Below are 14,173 nucleotides of genomic sequence, written 5' to 3' on the forward strand. Positions count from 1 at the left end.
TTCATCTTCCTCAGCTAGATGAAGGACCTATGGGTGAACCAGAAGGCTCGTTCGTAGATTACCAGACAACCATGGTAAAGACAGCCAAGGCCATTGCTGTCACTGTTCAGGAGATGGTAAGTTTGGGGCGTAAGAGGACTGCCCTTAGAGAGCTGAGCTTCGTCAGAGCTTCACTGCTTCCCTCATCACTAGGTAACCAAGTCAAACACCAGCCCTGAGGAGCTGGGCCCTCTTGCCAACCAGCTGACCAGTGACTATGGCCGACTGGCCTCACAAGCCAAGCCTGCAGCTGTGGCTGCTGAAAATGAAGAGGTAAGCATGGAGGCCATACAGCCTTCTCAGGAGATTCCAGTTCATGACCCTTGTTCCCACAGCAGCTTCCAGGGCTGTCCCACACTCCCTTTCTCTAGCTTGTCAGATAAAAGGCAGCACACCTTCAAGGCCACTCCATAAAGGGTGAGCAGGGCTGAGTGTAGATGGAAGGATCAAAGCCTTCAGTCACGGGGTCAGAGACAGCTCAGGATCCACGGGCTTCTGGGTTCTGCTTCTCTAGCCTCTGTCAACCCTAGTAAGACCTATGGCATCTTCTCTGCTGGACTGAGAGTCTCCTCCCTCCCTAGTACTTCCGTGTGGCAAATTCACAAAGCTTATCCTTGCTTAAGCTCTCGGCTTTTCCTTCCAAGAAAGTGAGTAACTGGATCTGAGTAGGACATGCCTAATCCCCAAACCCTCCCCAAACCCACACAGGCTGGATCATAGTCTACGGCTCTGATTCAAATAACCAAGCATACGTTCGTCTCTCCCTCCTCCCCATGGTGCTTAGCACAGTCCTCACCATGTGCTGTCGTCTCACTATTTCCATGTATGGGAGGTGACTCCTGCTTGACTACGAAACCAAAAAAGGCTATGCTGGGAATTTTTTCTATAACTCCATTGGTCTGTGGTACATGTTACTTTTTAAAGTTTATTTGTTATTATTAGTATATGTGTGTTTGCAGTGTGTGGGTGCAGGTGTGTGCATTAGTCATTGTGCACACTTAGAGGTCAGATGACAACTTGAAAGAGTCAGTTCTTTCCTTCCACCATGAGTTCCAGGAGTCTAACTGCAGTGATCAGGCTCACACAAACGTTTTACCCACTGCTCCATCCCACTCCTCCAAGTTTTTTAGCATCCTCAATGGTTCTTCTAGGTGCCATGGAGGCTCCTGAGCACTCTGATAAAGCCAGCAATGTTCCCTCTGTTATTCACAGATAGGTGCCCACATCAAGCACCGAGTACAGGAGCTGGGCCATGGCTGTTCTGCTCTGGTCACCAAGGCAGGCGCCTTGCAGTGTAGCCCCAGTGATGTCTACACCAAGAAGGAACTCATAGAGTGTGCCCGCAGAGTATCAGAGAAGGTGACTGCTGATCTCCTGGGTCAGGGGCTGCATACCTTTCCCATCTCTGTGTGCCTTTTCAACCTGTTTCCTTGTCCTCTCAAGCATAGGTGACTTTTCCTTTTCCTTTTGCCTACAGGTCTCCCATGTTCTGGCTGCACTGCAGGCTGGGAATCGTGGTACTCAGGCCTGCATTACAGCAGCCAGTGCTGTGTCTGGTATCATTGCTGACCTTGACACCACCATCATGTTTGCTACTGCTGGCACACTCAACCGTGAAGGTGCTGAAACGTTCGCTGACCACCGGTGAGGAGGGAACTGCCCAGAGGGAGGAAGGTTGGCATGGGCCAGAGAAAGACTGGGCTGGAGGGTTGGGACTCTGAGGAAAGCTGACTGGGCTGGGGCCTCCCCAGGGAGGGTATCTTAAAGACAGCAAAGGTTCTTGTGGAGGACACCAAGGTCCTAGTGCAAAATGCAGCTGGGAGCCAGGAGAAGTTGGCACAAGCTGCCCAGTCCTCAGTGGCTACCATTACCCGTCTTGCTGATGTCGTCAAGCTTGGTGCAGCCAGCCTAGGAGCCGAAGACCCCGAAACCCAGGTATCTATCTACCTAACATCCCTAATTCTGTCCAAAGCTCCACTTCCTGTTGTCGTCCTCCCCCTCACACAGCAGAGTAACCTCTCCCACACAGGTGGTGCTGATCAATGCAGTAAAAGATGTAGCCAAGGCCCTGGGAGACCTCATCAGTGCAACCAAGGCTGCAGCGGGCAAAGTTGGGGATGACCCTGCAGTGTGGCAGCTCAAGAACTCTGCTAAGGTTGGAAGCAGTGAGGAGCAGCAGCAGAGGGATGCAGGAGGAATGGCTACCCACTTCCTCCTGCTTCTAAAAATGATCTCCTCCCCCATTCCACTGCTGCCCTCAGGTGATGGTGACCAATGTGACATCATTGCTCAAGACAGTGAAGGCTGTGGAGGATGAGGCCACCAAAGGCACACGGGCCCTAGAGGCAACCACAGAGCACATACGTCAGGAGCTGGCGGTGAGCACACGCCCGCCTGGGGCACTGGGTGATAGATTGTGAGCTGGGCCTCCCTGCATTCCTCAACACTCTGCTTGCTGATTACCAATCTCCCCACATCACCCCATAATGTCTCTGCTGAGCTGCATCCCAGCCAAAAGCTGGTACTTAGGTTTCAAAGTCTCTCTTCAGTCAGAACCATGACCAACACTGCTTTCTATTAGCTTTGATGCAGGAATATCTGCAAGGACTTAATCCACTGTGCTATCTAGAAAAGCTTTTTGCAGCTCACAGAATCAACTAACCAGGGCACAGAGATTGAACAGTAATCAGGGAGCCTGGATGGGTCTGACCTAGGTCCTCTGTATATGTGTTCTGCTTGTTAGCTTAGGGTTCTTTTAGGATTCCGAACAGTGGGAGGCGGGGCTGTCTTGGCTTTTTGGCCTGTTTTGGGAGACCCTTTCCTACTGGGTTGCCTCATCCATCCAGCCTTACAATGAGGATATGTGCCTCTTCTTACACACTTGATATGCCATATTCATATTTGGTTGATATCCCCGGGAGGCCTACCCCCAAGATCTGGGGGAGAGAGGAAATGTAGGGGAGGGACTGGGAGGAGAGGAGGGAGAGGAAACTTCTGTTAAGTTGCAATATATGGGAAAACAGTAAGTAAAAAAAGAAAAGAAAAGTGCTTTTTTAACACATGGATGTGCAGACTAAATCATGACTGTGTTGCCTTCCTGTCTTGGACACTATAAAGTCTTTCTTCTTTTTTTCCAACAGGTCTTCTGTTCCCCAGAGCCACCTGCCAAGACCTCTACCCCTGAAGATTTCATCCGAATGACCAAGGGTATTACTATGGCAACAGCCAAAGCCGTTGCTGCTGGCAATTCCTGTCGACAGGAAGATGTCATTGCCACAGCCAATCTGAGCCGACGCGCCATTGCAGACATGCTTCGGGCATGCAAGGTAGAGATGCCGGTAGTGAGGTGGTGGGACTGCAGGGATTTGGGAGGCCTGGAGTTCTAAAGCTAACCTGCCACTCTGGGGACAGGAAGCAGCTTTCCACCCAGAAGTAGCCCCTGATGTGCGGCTTCGAGCCCTGCACTATGGCCGGGAGTGTGCCAATGGGTACCTGGAGCTGCTGGATCACGTGCTGCTGGTAAGGAGGTGCCGCCCCTCATACTCCCCGCCCCCCAGCTCCTCACACCCAAACCCACCCACTACCTGTTTCCAAATTCGTTCTCATTTCCAAACCCCCTGTCTGTGGGACCCCATTGTTCTTAAGGTCTTTGCTTCTCCCACTTACGTCTTCCTCTTCTCTTGTCTCCTTTTGCCACCTGGCCTCCCTCTCTACCTTCTCCTCTCATCACTCCTTGCTTGTCAGCCGGTGAGTGGCACGCCACGCTCGCTCGTCACTGTGTGCCTGAGCAGGATGAGGTGTTTAGGGCTGTGCTGTGGTGTGCTCTCGGGACGGGGGTCGGGGGCGTGGGCTGCCCTGTCTCACAGAGGAACGTGAAACCTGGGACCTGATCTCTTTGTTGTGTACTCTGTCCCCACACAGACCCTTCAGAAGCCAAACCCAGAACTGAAGCAGCAGTTGACAGGACACTCAAAGCGGGTTGCTGGCTCAGTGACTGAGCTCATCCAGGCTGCTGAAGCCATGAAAGGTAAGAAGTAATGAGAGACAGGGAGGTAAGATCAGTTCTTGTCATGGTACAGTCTCTGCTTCCTGGTTGGCTCTGAGCTAGCCTGTGCTTTCTTATAGTCCTCGGAGGTGAGATGATGCTAAACAAGCCCCCCAGTGCCTCTGACCTCCCTGCCCCGCCTCAGCCTCCTCCTTCTGTCTTTGTCCCACAGGAACAGAGTGGGTGGACCCAGAGGACCCTACTGTTATTGCTGAGAATGAGCTGCTGGGAGCTGCAGCTGCCATTGAGGCTGCAGCCAAAAAGCTGGAGCAGCTGAAGCCCCGGGCCAAACCCAAGGTCAGGGCTGCTCCCTCCCCCTTCTACCTGTCCCTGTGGCAAGAGGTCTCCACCTTTGTTTCTCTTCTTTCTACTTCCCCCTCTCCCCACCCCTCTGTAACTGTCTTGTTACAGGAGGCAGATGAATCCTTGAACTTTGAGGAACAAATCCTGGAAGCCGCCAAGTCCATTGCTGCAGCCACCAGTGCACTGGTCAAGGCTGCATCAGCAGCCCAAAGGGAGCTGGTGGCTCAGGGAAAGGTCAGTACCTTAGCGCCAGAAGAACGAGGGCAGGCCGCTCTGAAGTTAGGACAACCTAGGTCTAAGAGGATTCACTTCTTCCTTCTGCAGGTGGGCGCCATTCCAGCCAACGCACTGGATGACGGGCAGTGGTCGCAGGGCCTCATTTCCGCTGTGAGTGTATAACACCCATTGTGTCTTTCTGAGTTGGGAAGACTTGAGGAGGCTGGAGTGAATGGATCAGAGCAAGAGGCATACTCTAACCTTAACTCTGTCCCATTAGGCCCGTATGGTGGCTGCGGCCACCAACAATCTGTGTGAGGCAGCCAACGCAGCTGTGCAGGGCCATGCTAGCCAGGAGAAGCTCATTTCCTCGGCCAAGCAAGTAGCTGCCTCCACAGCCCAGCTCCTGGTAGCTTGCAAGGTCAAAGCAGATCAGGACTCTGAGGCAATGAAACGGCTTCAGGTAAGAAACTGACTGACCCACTGTCTCCTCTGCTGCACTGCTTTAAACTGCCGTGCTGAGGTCTTCTTGTCTCCTGTTGCTACTGATAAAAAATATCCAAACAAAAGCAGTTTAAGGGAGAAAGAGTTTATTTGGCTCAGGATTCTGGATTATAGACCATCAGATGGTGGGAACTCAAGGTAGCAGGAACTTGAAGCAGCTCGTAAATTACATTCACAGGCAAGAGCAGAGAGCTGAGAATTCCTGGCTGCATGCCAGTGTTCGGCTTTTCCTCCTCTTAGAATCCAGAGTCCCCTGTCCAAAGACTGGCGTTGCCCACAGGTGATAGTTGCAGTCAAGACAATTCTCCACAGATACAACCACAGGCCGACCTAATCCAGACAGTCCTTCCTTGAGACTCCCTTCCTAGGTGGCCCTGTGCTGTAGAGGTTGATGGTTAGCACTGTGTACTATGATAACGAACGGTCTCTGAACTAGAACCCTGAGTTCAGGAGTTGCTGTTTGCTCCCTCTGCAGGCTGCTGGCAATGCAGTGAAGAGGGCCTCAGATAACCTGGTAAAGGCGGCCCAGAAGGCTGCAGCCTTCGAAGACCAGGAGAATGAGACGGTGGTGGTGAAGGAGAAAATGGTTGGGGGCATTGCCCAGGTGAGCCTCTCAGAAGACACTCTTGGGGACACTGTTGCCTACACTATCCCCCTGCTTCTGTCCCTAGCGCACATCTTCCTGAGTTGCTTGGCCCTTTATCCCTCAGATTATCGCAGCACAGGAAGAGATGCTTCGGAAAGAACGAGAGCTGGAAGAGGCTCGGAAAAAGCTTGCCCAGATCCGGCAGCAGCAGTACAAGTTCTTGCCCTCAGAGCTTCGAGACGAGCACTAAGGAAGCCCCATGTATTTAATGCAGACCCAGCCCAGAGACTGTGCCTGCCACTACCAAAGCCTTCTGGGCTGCTCAGGACCCAAGCTGCCCAACCCCAGCACTCCCCCAAAGTGCCTGCCAAACCCTGGGCCTGGCCCTGCCCAGTCAGTCCCTCTGCAAGCTGTGTCTTCTCCCTGACTCCCAAGTGCCTTTGCACCCTAGGGCCCCTAAGTGCCTGCCCCCCTCCAGAGTATTAACGCTCCAAGAGTATTATTAACGCTGCCGTACCTCAGTTTGAACCTGCCAGGGCCCCAGCTGCCAGCAGCTGCCAGCCAGCCCCCATGGCCACAGCAGCTCAACTCCTCCCTTTTTGATACTATATCCCCTACCCAGCTACCTGTGGAGCTGGGGGGTTATAAACCCAAACAGGTCATGCTCCAATAAAAGTGATTCTGCAGCTGCAGCCTGGCTTTTTGAGGAGATGGGAGAGGTTCCTCAGGGGCTCTGGAGGAGCGTTGATGAGAGCAGACTGCCCATCGGCCCCTTTCTCCTCCCTGCACCCAACAGTCACCCTGCCTGGAGACTGCCTGCAGAGCTGCTCTCCGCTATTCCATCACTGGTCACACTTAAGCTCCAAGTGCCCTGGGACAGCACCTGTCGCTTCTGTCTGGCTAGCAGTACACGTTATTCTTCATAACCAGGAGAGAGTACAGAAAGGGATTGCCGATTTAGTCCGTGGCCAAATTCCATTTTTCAAAAGCAACTTCACTTTAAAAAAAAAAAAAAAAAAAAAAAAAAAAAAGGACTGGAGAGAGCACAGCAGCACTGGCTGCTCTTGCAGAGGCAGACAAATAGAAATGCCCACTTCTGGCCCCTAGGATACACAAATCCTTTTTTTTTTTTTAAGGTGTGTGTATGTGTGTACATACGCACACGTGCGCGAGTTCTTTTGTGTGTAAGATTATCTGATGCAGTTATCAAGCAAAACAATCTAGGCTGAGACTTTATAGTTAGAGGAGCAGAGTGACCCCTAGAGGCCAGTCAAGAGTTGGTTACTGACTGTAGCTTCCTGGCTTGTCTTGGCTGTTCCACAGAGGGAGCCAGTCAAGGTTTTGGTTTTGTTTGTTTGTTTGTTTGTTTTTATTGGGTATTATATTTAGATTTCAGATTTTATCCCCTTACCCCACTTTCCCCCACCACCCAGAAAGAAACTATCCCACCCCCCTCCTCATGCTTCTATGAGACTGTGCCCCCACCTACCATCCCACTCCCACCTCCCCACCCTCACATTCCCCCCCACTCGGTGTTCATCCTTCATGGGACCAAGAATCTCCTCTCCCACCTATGTCCGACAAGGCCATCCTCCCCTACATATACAGCTGGAGTCATGGGTCCCTCCCTATATGCTCCCAGGCTGGTGGTTTAGACCCTGGGGAGCTGTGGTTGGTTGGTATTGTTGCTCTCCTCATGGGGCCACCAACCCTTTCTGCTCCTTCAGTCTTCTCTAACCTCTCAATTGGGAAACCCTTGATCAGATCAATGGTTAGCTGTGAGTGTCATCCTCTGAATGTGTCAGTCTCTGTCAGACCTCTAAGGAGACAGCTATACCAGGTTCTTGTCAGCATGCACATCCAGCTGTCCACATCAGTGTCTAGCTTAGGTGACTGCACATGGGATGGATACCCAGGTGGAATGGTCTCCAGATGGCCCCTCCTTCAGTTTCTGTCCCACACTTTGTCTCCATATTTGCTCCCTTGAGTATTTTTGTTACTACTACTAAGTAGTTACTACTCCACACTTGGTCTTCCTTCTTCATGAGCGTCATGTGGTCTGTGAGTTGAGTCTTGGCTATTCCAAGCTTTTGGGCTAACATCCTCTTATCAGTGAGTAAATACCATGTGTGTTCTTTTGTGATTGGGTTAACTCACTCAGGATGATAATTTCTAGTTCCATCCATTTACCTAAGAATTTCTCAAATTCATTATTTTTAATAGCTGAGTAATACTTTATTGTATAAATGTACATTTTTTTGTATCCATTCTGTTGAGGGACATCTGGGTTCTTTCCAGCTTCTGGCTATTATAAATAAGGCTGCTATGAACATAGTGGAGCATATGTCCTTGTTATATGTTGGAGCATCTTCTGGGTATATGCCCAGAAGTGGTATAGCTGGATCCTCAGGTAATGCTAGGTCCAGTTTTCTGAGGAACCGCCAGACTGATTTCCAGAGTGGTTGTACCAGCTTGCAGTCCCACCAACAATGGAGGAGTGTTCCTCTTTCTCTGTATCCTCGCCAGCATCTACTATCATCTGAGTTTTGATCTTAGCCATTCTGACTGGTGTGAGGTGGTATCTCAGGGTTGTTTTGATTTGCATTTCCCTGATGGCTAAGGATGTTGAGCATTTCTTAAGGTGCTTCTCAGCCAATTGAGTTTCCTCCGTTGAGAATTCTTTGTTTAGCTCTGTACCCCATTTTTTAATAGGGCTATTTGGTTGTCTGGAGTATAATTTCTTGAGTTCTTTGTATATCTTGGATATTAGCCCTCTATTGGATGTAGGATTGGTTAGGATCTTTTCCCAATCTGTTGGTTGCCGCTTTGTCTTATTGACAGTGTCCTTTAAGGAGCTAAAACCATCCAGTGGAAAAAGAACAGCATTTTCAGCAAATGGTGCTGGTTCAACTGGAGGTCAGCATGTAGAAGGATGCAAATCAATCCATTCTTATCTTCTTGTACAAAGTTCAAATCCAAGTGGATAAAAGACCTTCACATAAAACCAGATACACTGAAACTAATAGAAGAGAAGGTGGGGAAGACCCTCGAATACCTAGGCACAGGGGAAAAGTTCCTGAACAGAACACCAATGGCTTATGCTCTAAGATCAAGAATTGACAAGTGGGACCTCATAAAATTGCAAAGCTTCTGTAAGGCAAAGGACACTGTCAATAAGCCAGTCAAGGTTTTTACATACTGTCTCAGGCTTCTTTCTGTACTCGCTGCCTCTGCTCAAAGCTTGACAGTCCTTTTGCGTTAGCCAGTGTTTTTACATGTGATTTTTTTTTTTTTTTTTTTTTTTAGCCAATCCTGCTGCCCAGTGTATTTCAGTATCTCTCCCTCCAATTAGAAAACAGCACTCATTTGCTGCTACTCTGGGTACCTATCACCATCAGCTTCCTTCCATTACAGTAAGTTTAAAGTGGATGGAAATACTTTGTCCTCCCCAGGGAAGCCCATTAAGGACAATGGCAACTTCCTACCATCACCCCTGTCTCCTGTGATTCATTCATTCAATATTTACTAAGCCATGCCTGTGCTAAGCGCTGGAAAATCAAGATGCATTATCACTTCTCTGACGCACAGACTGATAACTCCACTGCATGCTGCTGTGGGCCCTGAACCCCAGATTCAATGTCATAATACTGTGACTTGAGGGCCTTGGAGATCAAGTCTCTTCCACAGCCTCCCACGTGAACCATAATCTAGACCGAGCTCCAGCTACAAGCCTGGGACAGCTGCTCATTCCAGCCAGCACTTCCTTGTGTCCTCAGGAATAGCCACCAATCATGTACATCTCTACAGCGATAGCTTGGAAGCCTGGGAGGATGCTCCAGCAGCCTCCGGCTATTCTTCAGGTGAGGTCCCCTTTCCGGAGACTCTCCAAAGACCCTTTGAGCTATCCAGATGTCAAAATTAGTTTCATAATGAAGCTCTGAAAAGAACTCTCTTCTTCACAGCCTCAACATTACACAGTGCAAAAATACTCATCTGAGCACAGAGCAAGGCAATGGCCCCAACGTATACTAATGGTCATGTAAGACATAAATGCAACTTCATTTAAGAAGGTTCTTTTTAATTTGTTTTGTTTTTTCGTCAGAGTTTCACTATGTGACTTTGGCTAGCCTGAAACTCATAAAGACCCACCTGCCCTGCCACCCGAGTGCTGGGATTAGTGATGTGAACTGCTACAGTCTACTTATTTAAGAATGTTCTGGAGTCGAGCAGTGGCAACACACACCTTTAATCCCAACACTCAGGAGGCAGAGGCAGGCAGACCTCTGTGAGTTCAAGGCCAACCTGGTCTACAGAGTGAGTTCCAGGACACCCAGGACTTCACAGAGAAACCCTGTCTTGAAAAAAAAAAAAATAGTGTTCCCCAGTATTGTAAACATGTTGTCTCTTCCCTGTCATTTCAGTATGAGACAGAAGAATCAAGAGTACAAAGCCAACATAAACTATATACTCTGAGACCTTTATTCAAAAGAAAAAAAAGGTCCTGGATAAATTGTAAAAAACTGATTAATTTTACTGTCTTCTAGATTTTTGGTGTGTGTGCACTTAACACGTATGAATGTAGCATTGTTTGTATGTGCATACATGCATGCACACATACAAAAGTATATGCATATGAGGTGGCCAGAGGACATTAGGTGTTCTGGTTTATCCCTCTCCACTTTATCCCCTAGAGACTGGCTCTGTCACTGATCCTGGCCTAGGCTAGTATCTCCACCAACCACAATGCTGAGGTTAAAGATACATACATATAAGGGCCACACTTAGATTTTTATGTTGGTGCTGGGATATGAACTCCAAGCCTCATGCTGGTTCGGTAAGTTCTTACCCACTAAGCCATCACTCCATTCTCAGGGCTGGGGAGATGCCTCAAACATGAAGACCTGAACTTGGGGTCTGCAGGCAAGATGTAAAAGCTGTGTGTGTCTATACCCTACTGTTAAGAGTCAGAGACAGGCAGGTACTGAGGACTCAGTGGCCAGCCAGTCTAGCCTAAATGCCAAGCTCCGCCACATTCATTACAAGATCCTGTCTCAAAAATAAAACAAAATGCATAATAGAAATAAGGTAAAGGGCAATAAATGAAGATACCTGATATCCACCTCCTGCCTCCACACTGCATGCACAGGCGAGCATACACACATTCAAATATGCAGGGCCGGTCAGGATGTCATGAAAGCCAGGCTGGCCTGGCCCTCACTGTGTAGCCAAGGATGACTGGGAATCTGATGCTCCTCTCTCCAATCTCTAAAGTGCTGTGGGATTGTACGTGTGGACCATCCTACCAAGTTTATTTGGTTCTGGAGATTGAATCAATGCCTCATGCTTCATGCATGGTAGTCAAGCACTCTACCAAGTGAACTACATCTTCAATCCTGATTCATGCTTTTTTTTTTTTTTTTTTAAAGAAGAGCCTAACTATGTAGCTCTGGCTAGACTGCAACTTGCTATGTATATCGCTCTGGCCTTGAACTCAGAGAGATCCACCAGACTGTCACTTTCAGGTGCTGAAGACTTTTATTTGGTGTTCATGTGTGTTGCACTTCAGTGTTTGTGAGTGGCTTCACATGTGTGACATACCTGCATAGGCCAGAAGAGGGCGCTGTGTTCTCTAGACCTGAAGTTACAGGCACTTGTGAGCTGCTTTGGGAACCAAACCTGGGTCCTTTGCAAGAGCAGCAAGTGCTCTTAACTAAGGAGCCAGCTCTCCAGCCCTGAATCTTAATTTTTTTTTCTCCCCTTAAAGTTTCTATGTGCATTGGTGGGTTTTGCTTGCAAGTATGTTGATTTGAGGATGTCAGATCCTGGAACTGGAGTTACAGGTAGTTAGTTGTGAGCTGCCATGTGGGTACTGAGAGTGAACCTGAGGCCTTTGGAAATGAAGTGATGGCTCTTAACTGCTGAGCTAGCCCTCCCGCCCCCTGGATCTAAATTCTTAAGCAAAAACGTTTTTCTCTCCTTTCCTCCCTGTGTGTGTTATTGTTGTTATAGTTGTTTGAGGCAGGGTCTCATGTAGACTGGGCTGGCCTCAAATTCACTGTGTAGCCAAAGCTGGCCTTGAACTTCTCAACCTTCTGTCTCTACTTCCCAGTGCTAGAATTATGACTTGGGTAACTACGCCTTTTCTGTAATCCTTCTGATGAACTCTGATATATGCTCAGAGCAGTTCTGCATACTGAAGTGTGATGACTTTCCTGAGAAAAGCAGAGCATTTTTAAGTGTGATCCATTTGGTATGATCATATGTAAGTGTGTGTGTGTGTGTGTGTGTGTGTGTGTGTGTGTGTGTGTGTAATAGCATGTTTCCTTGAAGAGTGACTGACAAAGTGTGGCTCTCAGACTTGGATAGCTGATAGACCTGTTCTCAAAAAGGAATGATGGCTCTGTCACTTCAGAGAAAAATCTGACAGTATTTGCTACCAATTATACAATTCAAATTTTCAACTGAAAATCCTAACTCGGAGTAGCCTTTCTCTGACACTTAAAACATGGTTGTATACTCTCCAATGAAACAAATCAAGATGTTAAAGAATGTGATGTTTTAGTATAGTGGATTTATTGAGATGTCAACACTTGGGACATATGTGTGGCTCAGTGAATCAGTATTTTCCAAATGACCAATCAACGACATAACAAAATTATGTATGAGTAAATGATTACCCAAAAATAGAGGATAAGAAGTTCAAAGTAGACATGGTGCACACATCTATGATCCCAGGTAGAGGAAGGTGGCTAAAAGTTCCAGCCCAGCCCAATCTACACAGCAAGTTCCAGGTTAGCTAGGACCACATAGAGAGACCCTAGCTAAAGGATAGATAGATGATAGATAGATAGATAGACAGACAGACAGACAGACAGACAGATAGATAGATAAAATTCAGGGCCATCCTCAGAAATTCAAGACCAGCCAGTGTGGGTAAGCACATGAGACTCCGCCTCAACCATTTCCCAGATAGCAAAAATATAATAATTTCTTGCCAAGTGGTGGTGGTGCATGCTTATAGTCTCAGAACTTGGGAGGCAGAGGTAGGCAGATATATGTGAGTTTGAGGCCAGCCTGATCTACAGAGTGAGTTCCAGGGTAGCCAGGGCTATACAGAGAAACCCTGTCTAAATAAATAAATAAATAAATAAATAAATAAATAAATAAATAAATGTACATTTATCATGCTTCCCTGATTTGAGGGAGGAAGATATGCTTTTTTAGTTCAAGTGCTATTTATATTAACGTGATAGTATATAATAGGTGTGTGTGTGGTTTTGTATAAAATATGTCTAGCTGTAGTCCAGATTAGCCTCAGTCTGGGATGTGTAGAAGATGACCTAGAACATCTGATGCTCAAATCCCCATCTCCTGCGTGCTGGGATTCGAGGTGTGTACCACCCTGATTAGCTCATGCTGTGCTCAGGACTGAGCCTAGAGTCTTGGTGCATGTTGGGCGAACACTAGTTAAGCTACACCTCCAGACTTAATCTTTGTGATTTTTAATGAATTCATAAGTATCTTTACCTTTTCTGGGCTTGCAGCCTAATACAGCAAGTGGAGATGTCTGATAACATCCACTGTAGCAGAAGCTATTGAGGAGTCTTCAATAATTTCTAAGAGCATAAGGAGGTCTAATACCAAAAATAATTGAGGAGTTCTACACTAGGCCATTTATTTCTCTAACTTCTCCTTATTAGTTGTCACATTTGAGTGCCTGGAAGATCTATGTAAAAACCACATCTGCCAAATGTTTACAAAGTGCTGTCTAAGCATGGTACTATTCAAGGAAGGAGCTGAGGACTCAGAACAGAGAACAAGAGACCTTTTTCTGCAGGCCGCACAAGACAAACAGGTACAAGGCTTGTAGCAGGAGACTAGGCTGAGAAAGTTCATGGGAAAACGAGCACCTAGTAGGCCAGGAGGGAAGCAGCCAGGGAAGACTTCCCAGAAGAGCTGACACTTGATCTTAAAGGCCACTAGGAATTAGCTTCGGGGAAGGGTGTTGTAGAGTGAGGGAACAGAATGCATAAAATGTGGACACTGTTGAGAAAGGTATGGATGGCTATTTCCAGCCCTTGTCCATAGCTCAGTATGACTGTAAGGTAAAGTCTGAGTATTGGAGCGAGGCTGGGAACTGTAGAAGAGGCTAGTGAAGTAGGCAGGGACCCAAACAAAGAGTGCTTCTACCATATTAAGAAATGTGAGTAGCTTCCTTCCTTCCTTCCTTCCTTCCTTCCTTCCTTCCTTCCTCTCTCTGTCTCTCTCTCTCTGTCTCTCTCTCTCTGTCTGTCTCTCTCTCTTTTTAATCTTGAAGGCACAAAAGGAATAGGGAAGGGCACTTAGAAAATTGAAGGATTTTCTATTCCACTAACTTAAAAAAACAACACACACACACACACACTAACCTTGGCAGCAAAAGCCAGGCAAATTAGAGAACCAAGACCAAGGAAGACCATGGCCCCACGGCAGACCCAGAA

General features: G+C 47.8%; 1 protein-coding gene across 4 annotated transcripts in view; it reads left to right on the top strand.

The window, feature by feature from the left end:
• Tln1 (talin 1) overlaps window positions 1–6,379 on the top strand; it is a 30,696-nt gene extending 24,317 nt beyond the window's left edge. For all 4 annotated transcript variants that reach the window (XM_076935099.1, XM_076935097.1, XM_034503061.3 and 1 more), the window contains 16 exons: window positions 15–116; window positions 193–312; window positions 1,252–1,398; window positions 1,517–1,683; window positions 1,791–1,974; window positions 2,069–2,194; window positions 2,301–2,417; window positions 3,180–3,365; window positions 3,451–3,558; window positions 3,961–4,066; window positions 4,257–4,381; window positions 4,496–4,621; window positions 4,712–4,774; window positions 4,884–5,066; window positions 5,583–5,711; window positions 5,818–6,379. In XM_076935099.1, the coding sequence (XP_076791214.1) occupies window positions 15–116; window positions 193–312; window positions 1,252–1,398; window positions 1,517–1,683; window positions 1,791–1,974; window positions 2,069–2,194; window positions 2,301–2,417; window positions 3,180–3,365; window positions 3,451–3,558; window positions 3,961–4,066; window positions 4,257–4,381; window positions 4,496–4,621; window positions 4,712–4,774; window positions 4,884–5,066; window positions 5,583–5,711; window positions 5,818–5,943 (2,115 nt within the window). In that variant the 3' untranslated portion in view covers window positions 5,944–6,379. The remainder of the gene's footprint in view (window positions 1–14; window positions 117–192; window positions 313–1,251; window positions 1,399–1,516; window positions 1,684–1,790; window positions 1,975–2,068; window positions 2,195–2,300; window positions 2,418–3,179; window positions 3,366–3,450; window positions 3,559–3,960; window positions 4,067–4,256; window positions 4,382–4,495; window positions 4,622–4,711; window positions 4,775–4,883; window positions 5,067–5,582; window positions 5,712–5,817) is intronic.
• Window positions 6,380–14,173: the final 7,794 nt, after the last annotated feature.

The sequence above is a fragment of the Arvicanthis niloticus genome, chromosome 5 (assembly GCF_011762505.2).
Source record: "Arvicanthis niloticus isolate mArvNil1 chromosome 5, mArvNil1.pat.X, whole genome shotgun sequence".
NCBI classification, from domain to species: Eukaryota; Metazoa; Chordata; class Mammalia; order Rodentia; family Muridae; genus Arvicanthis; species Arvicanthis niloticus.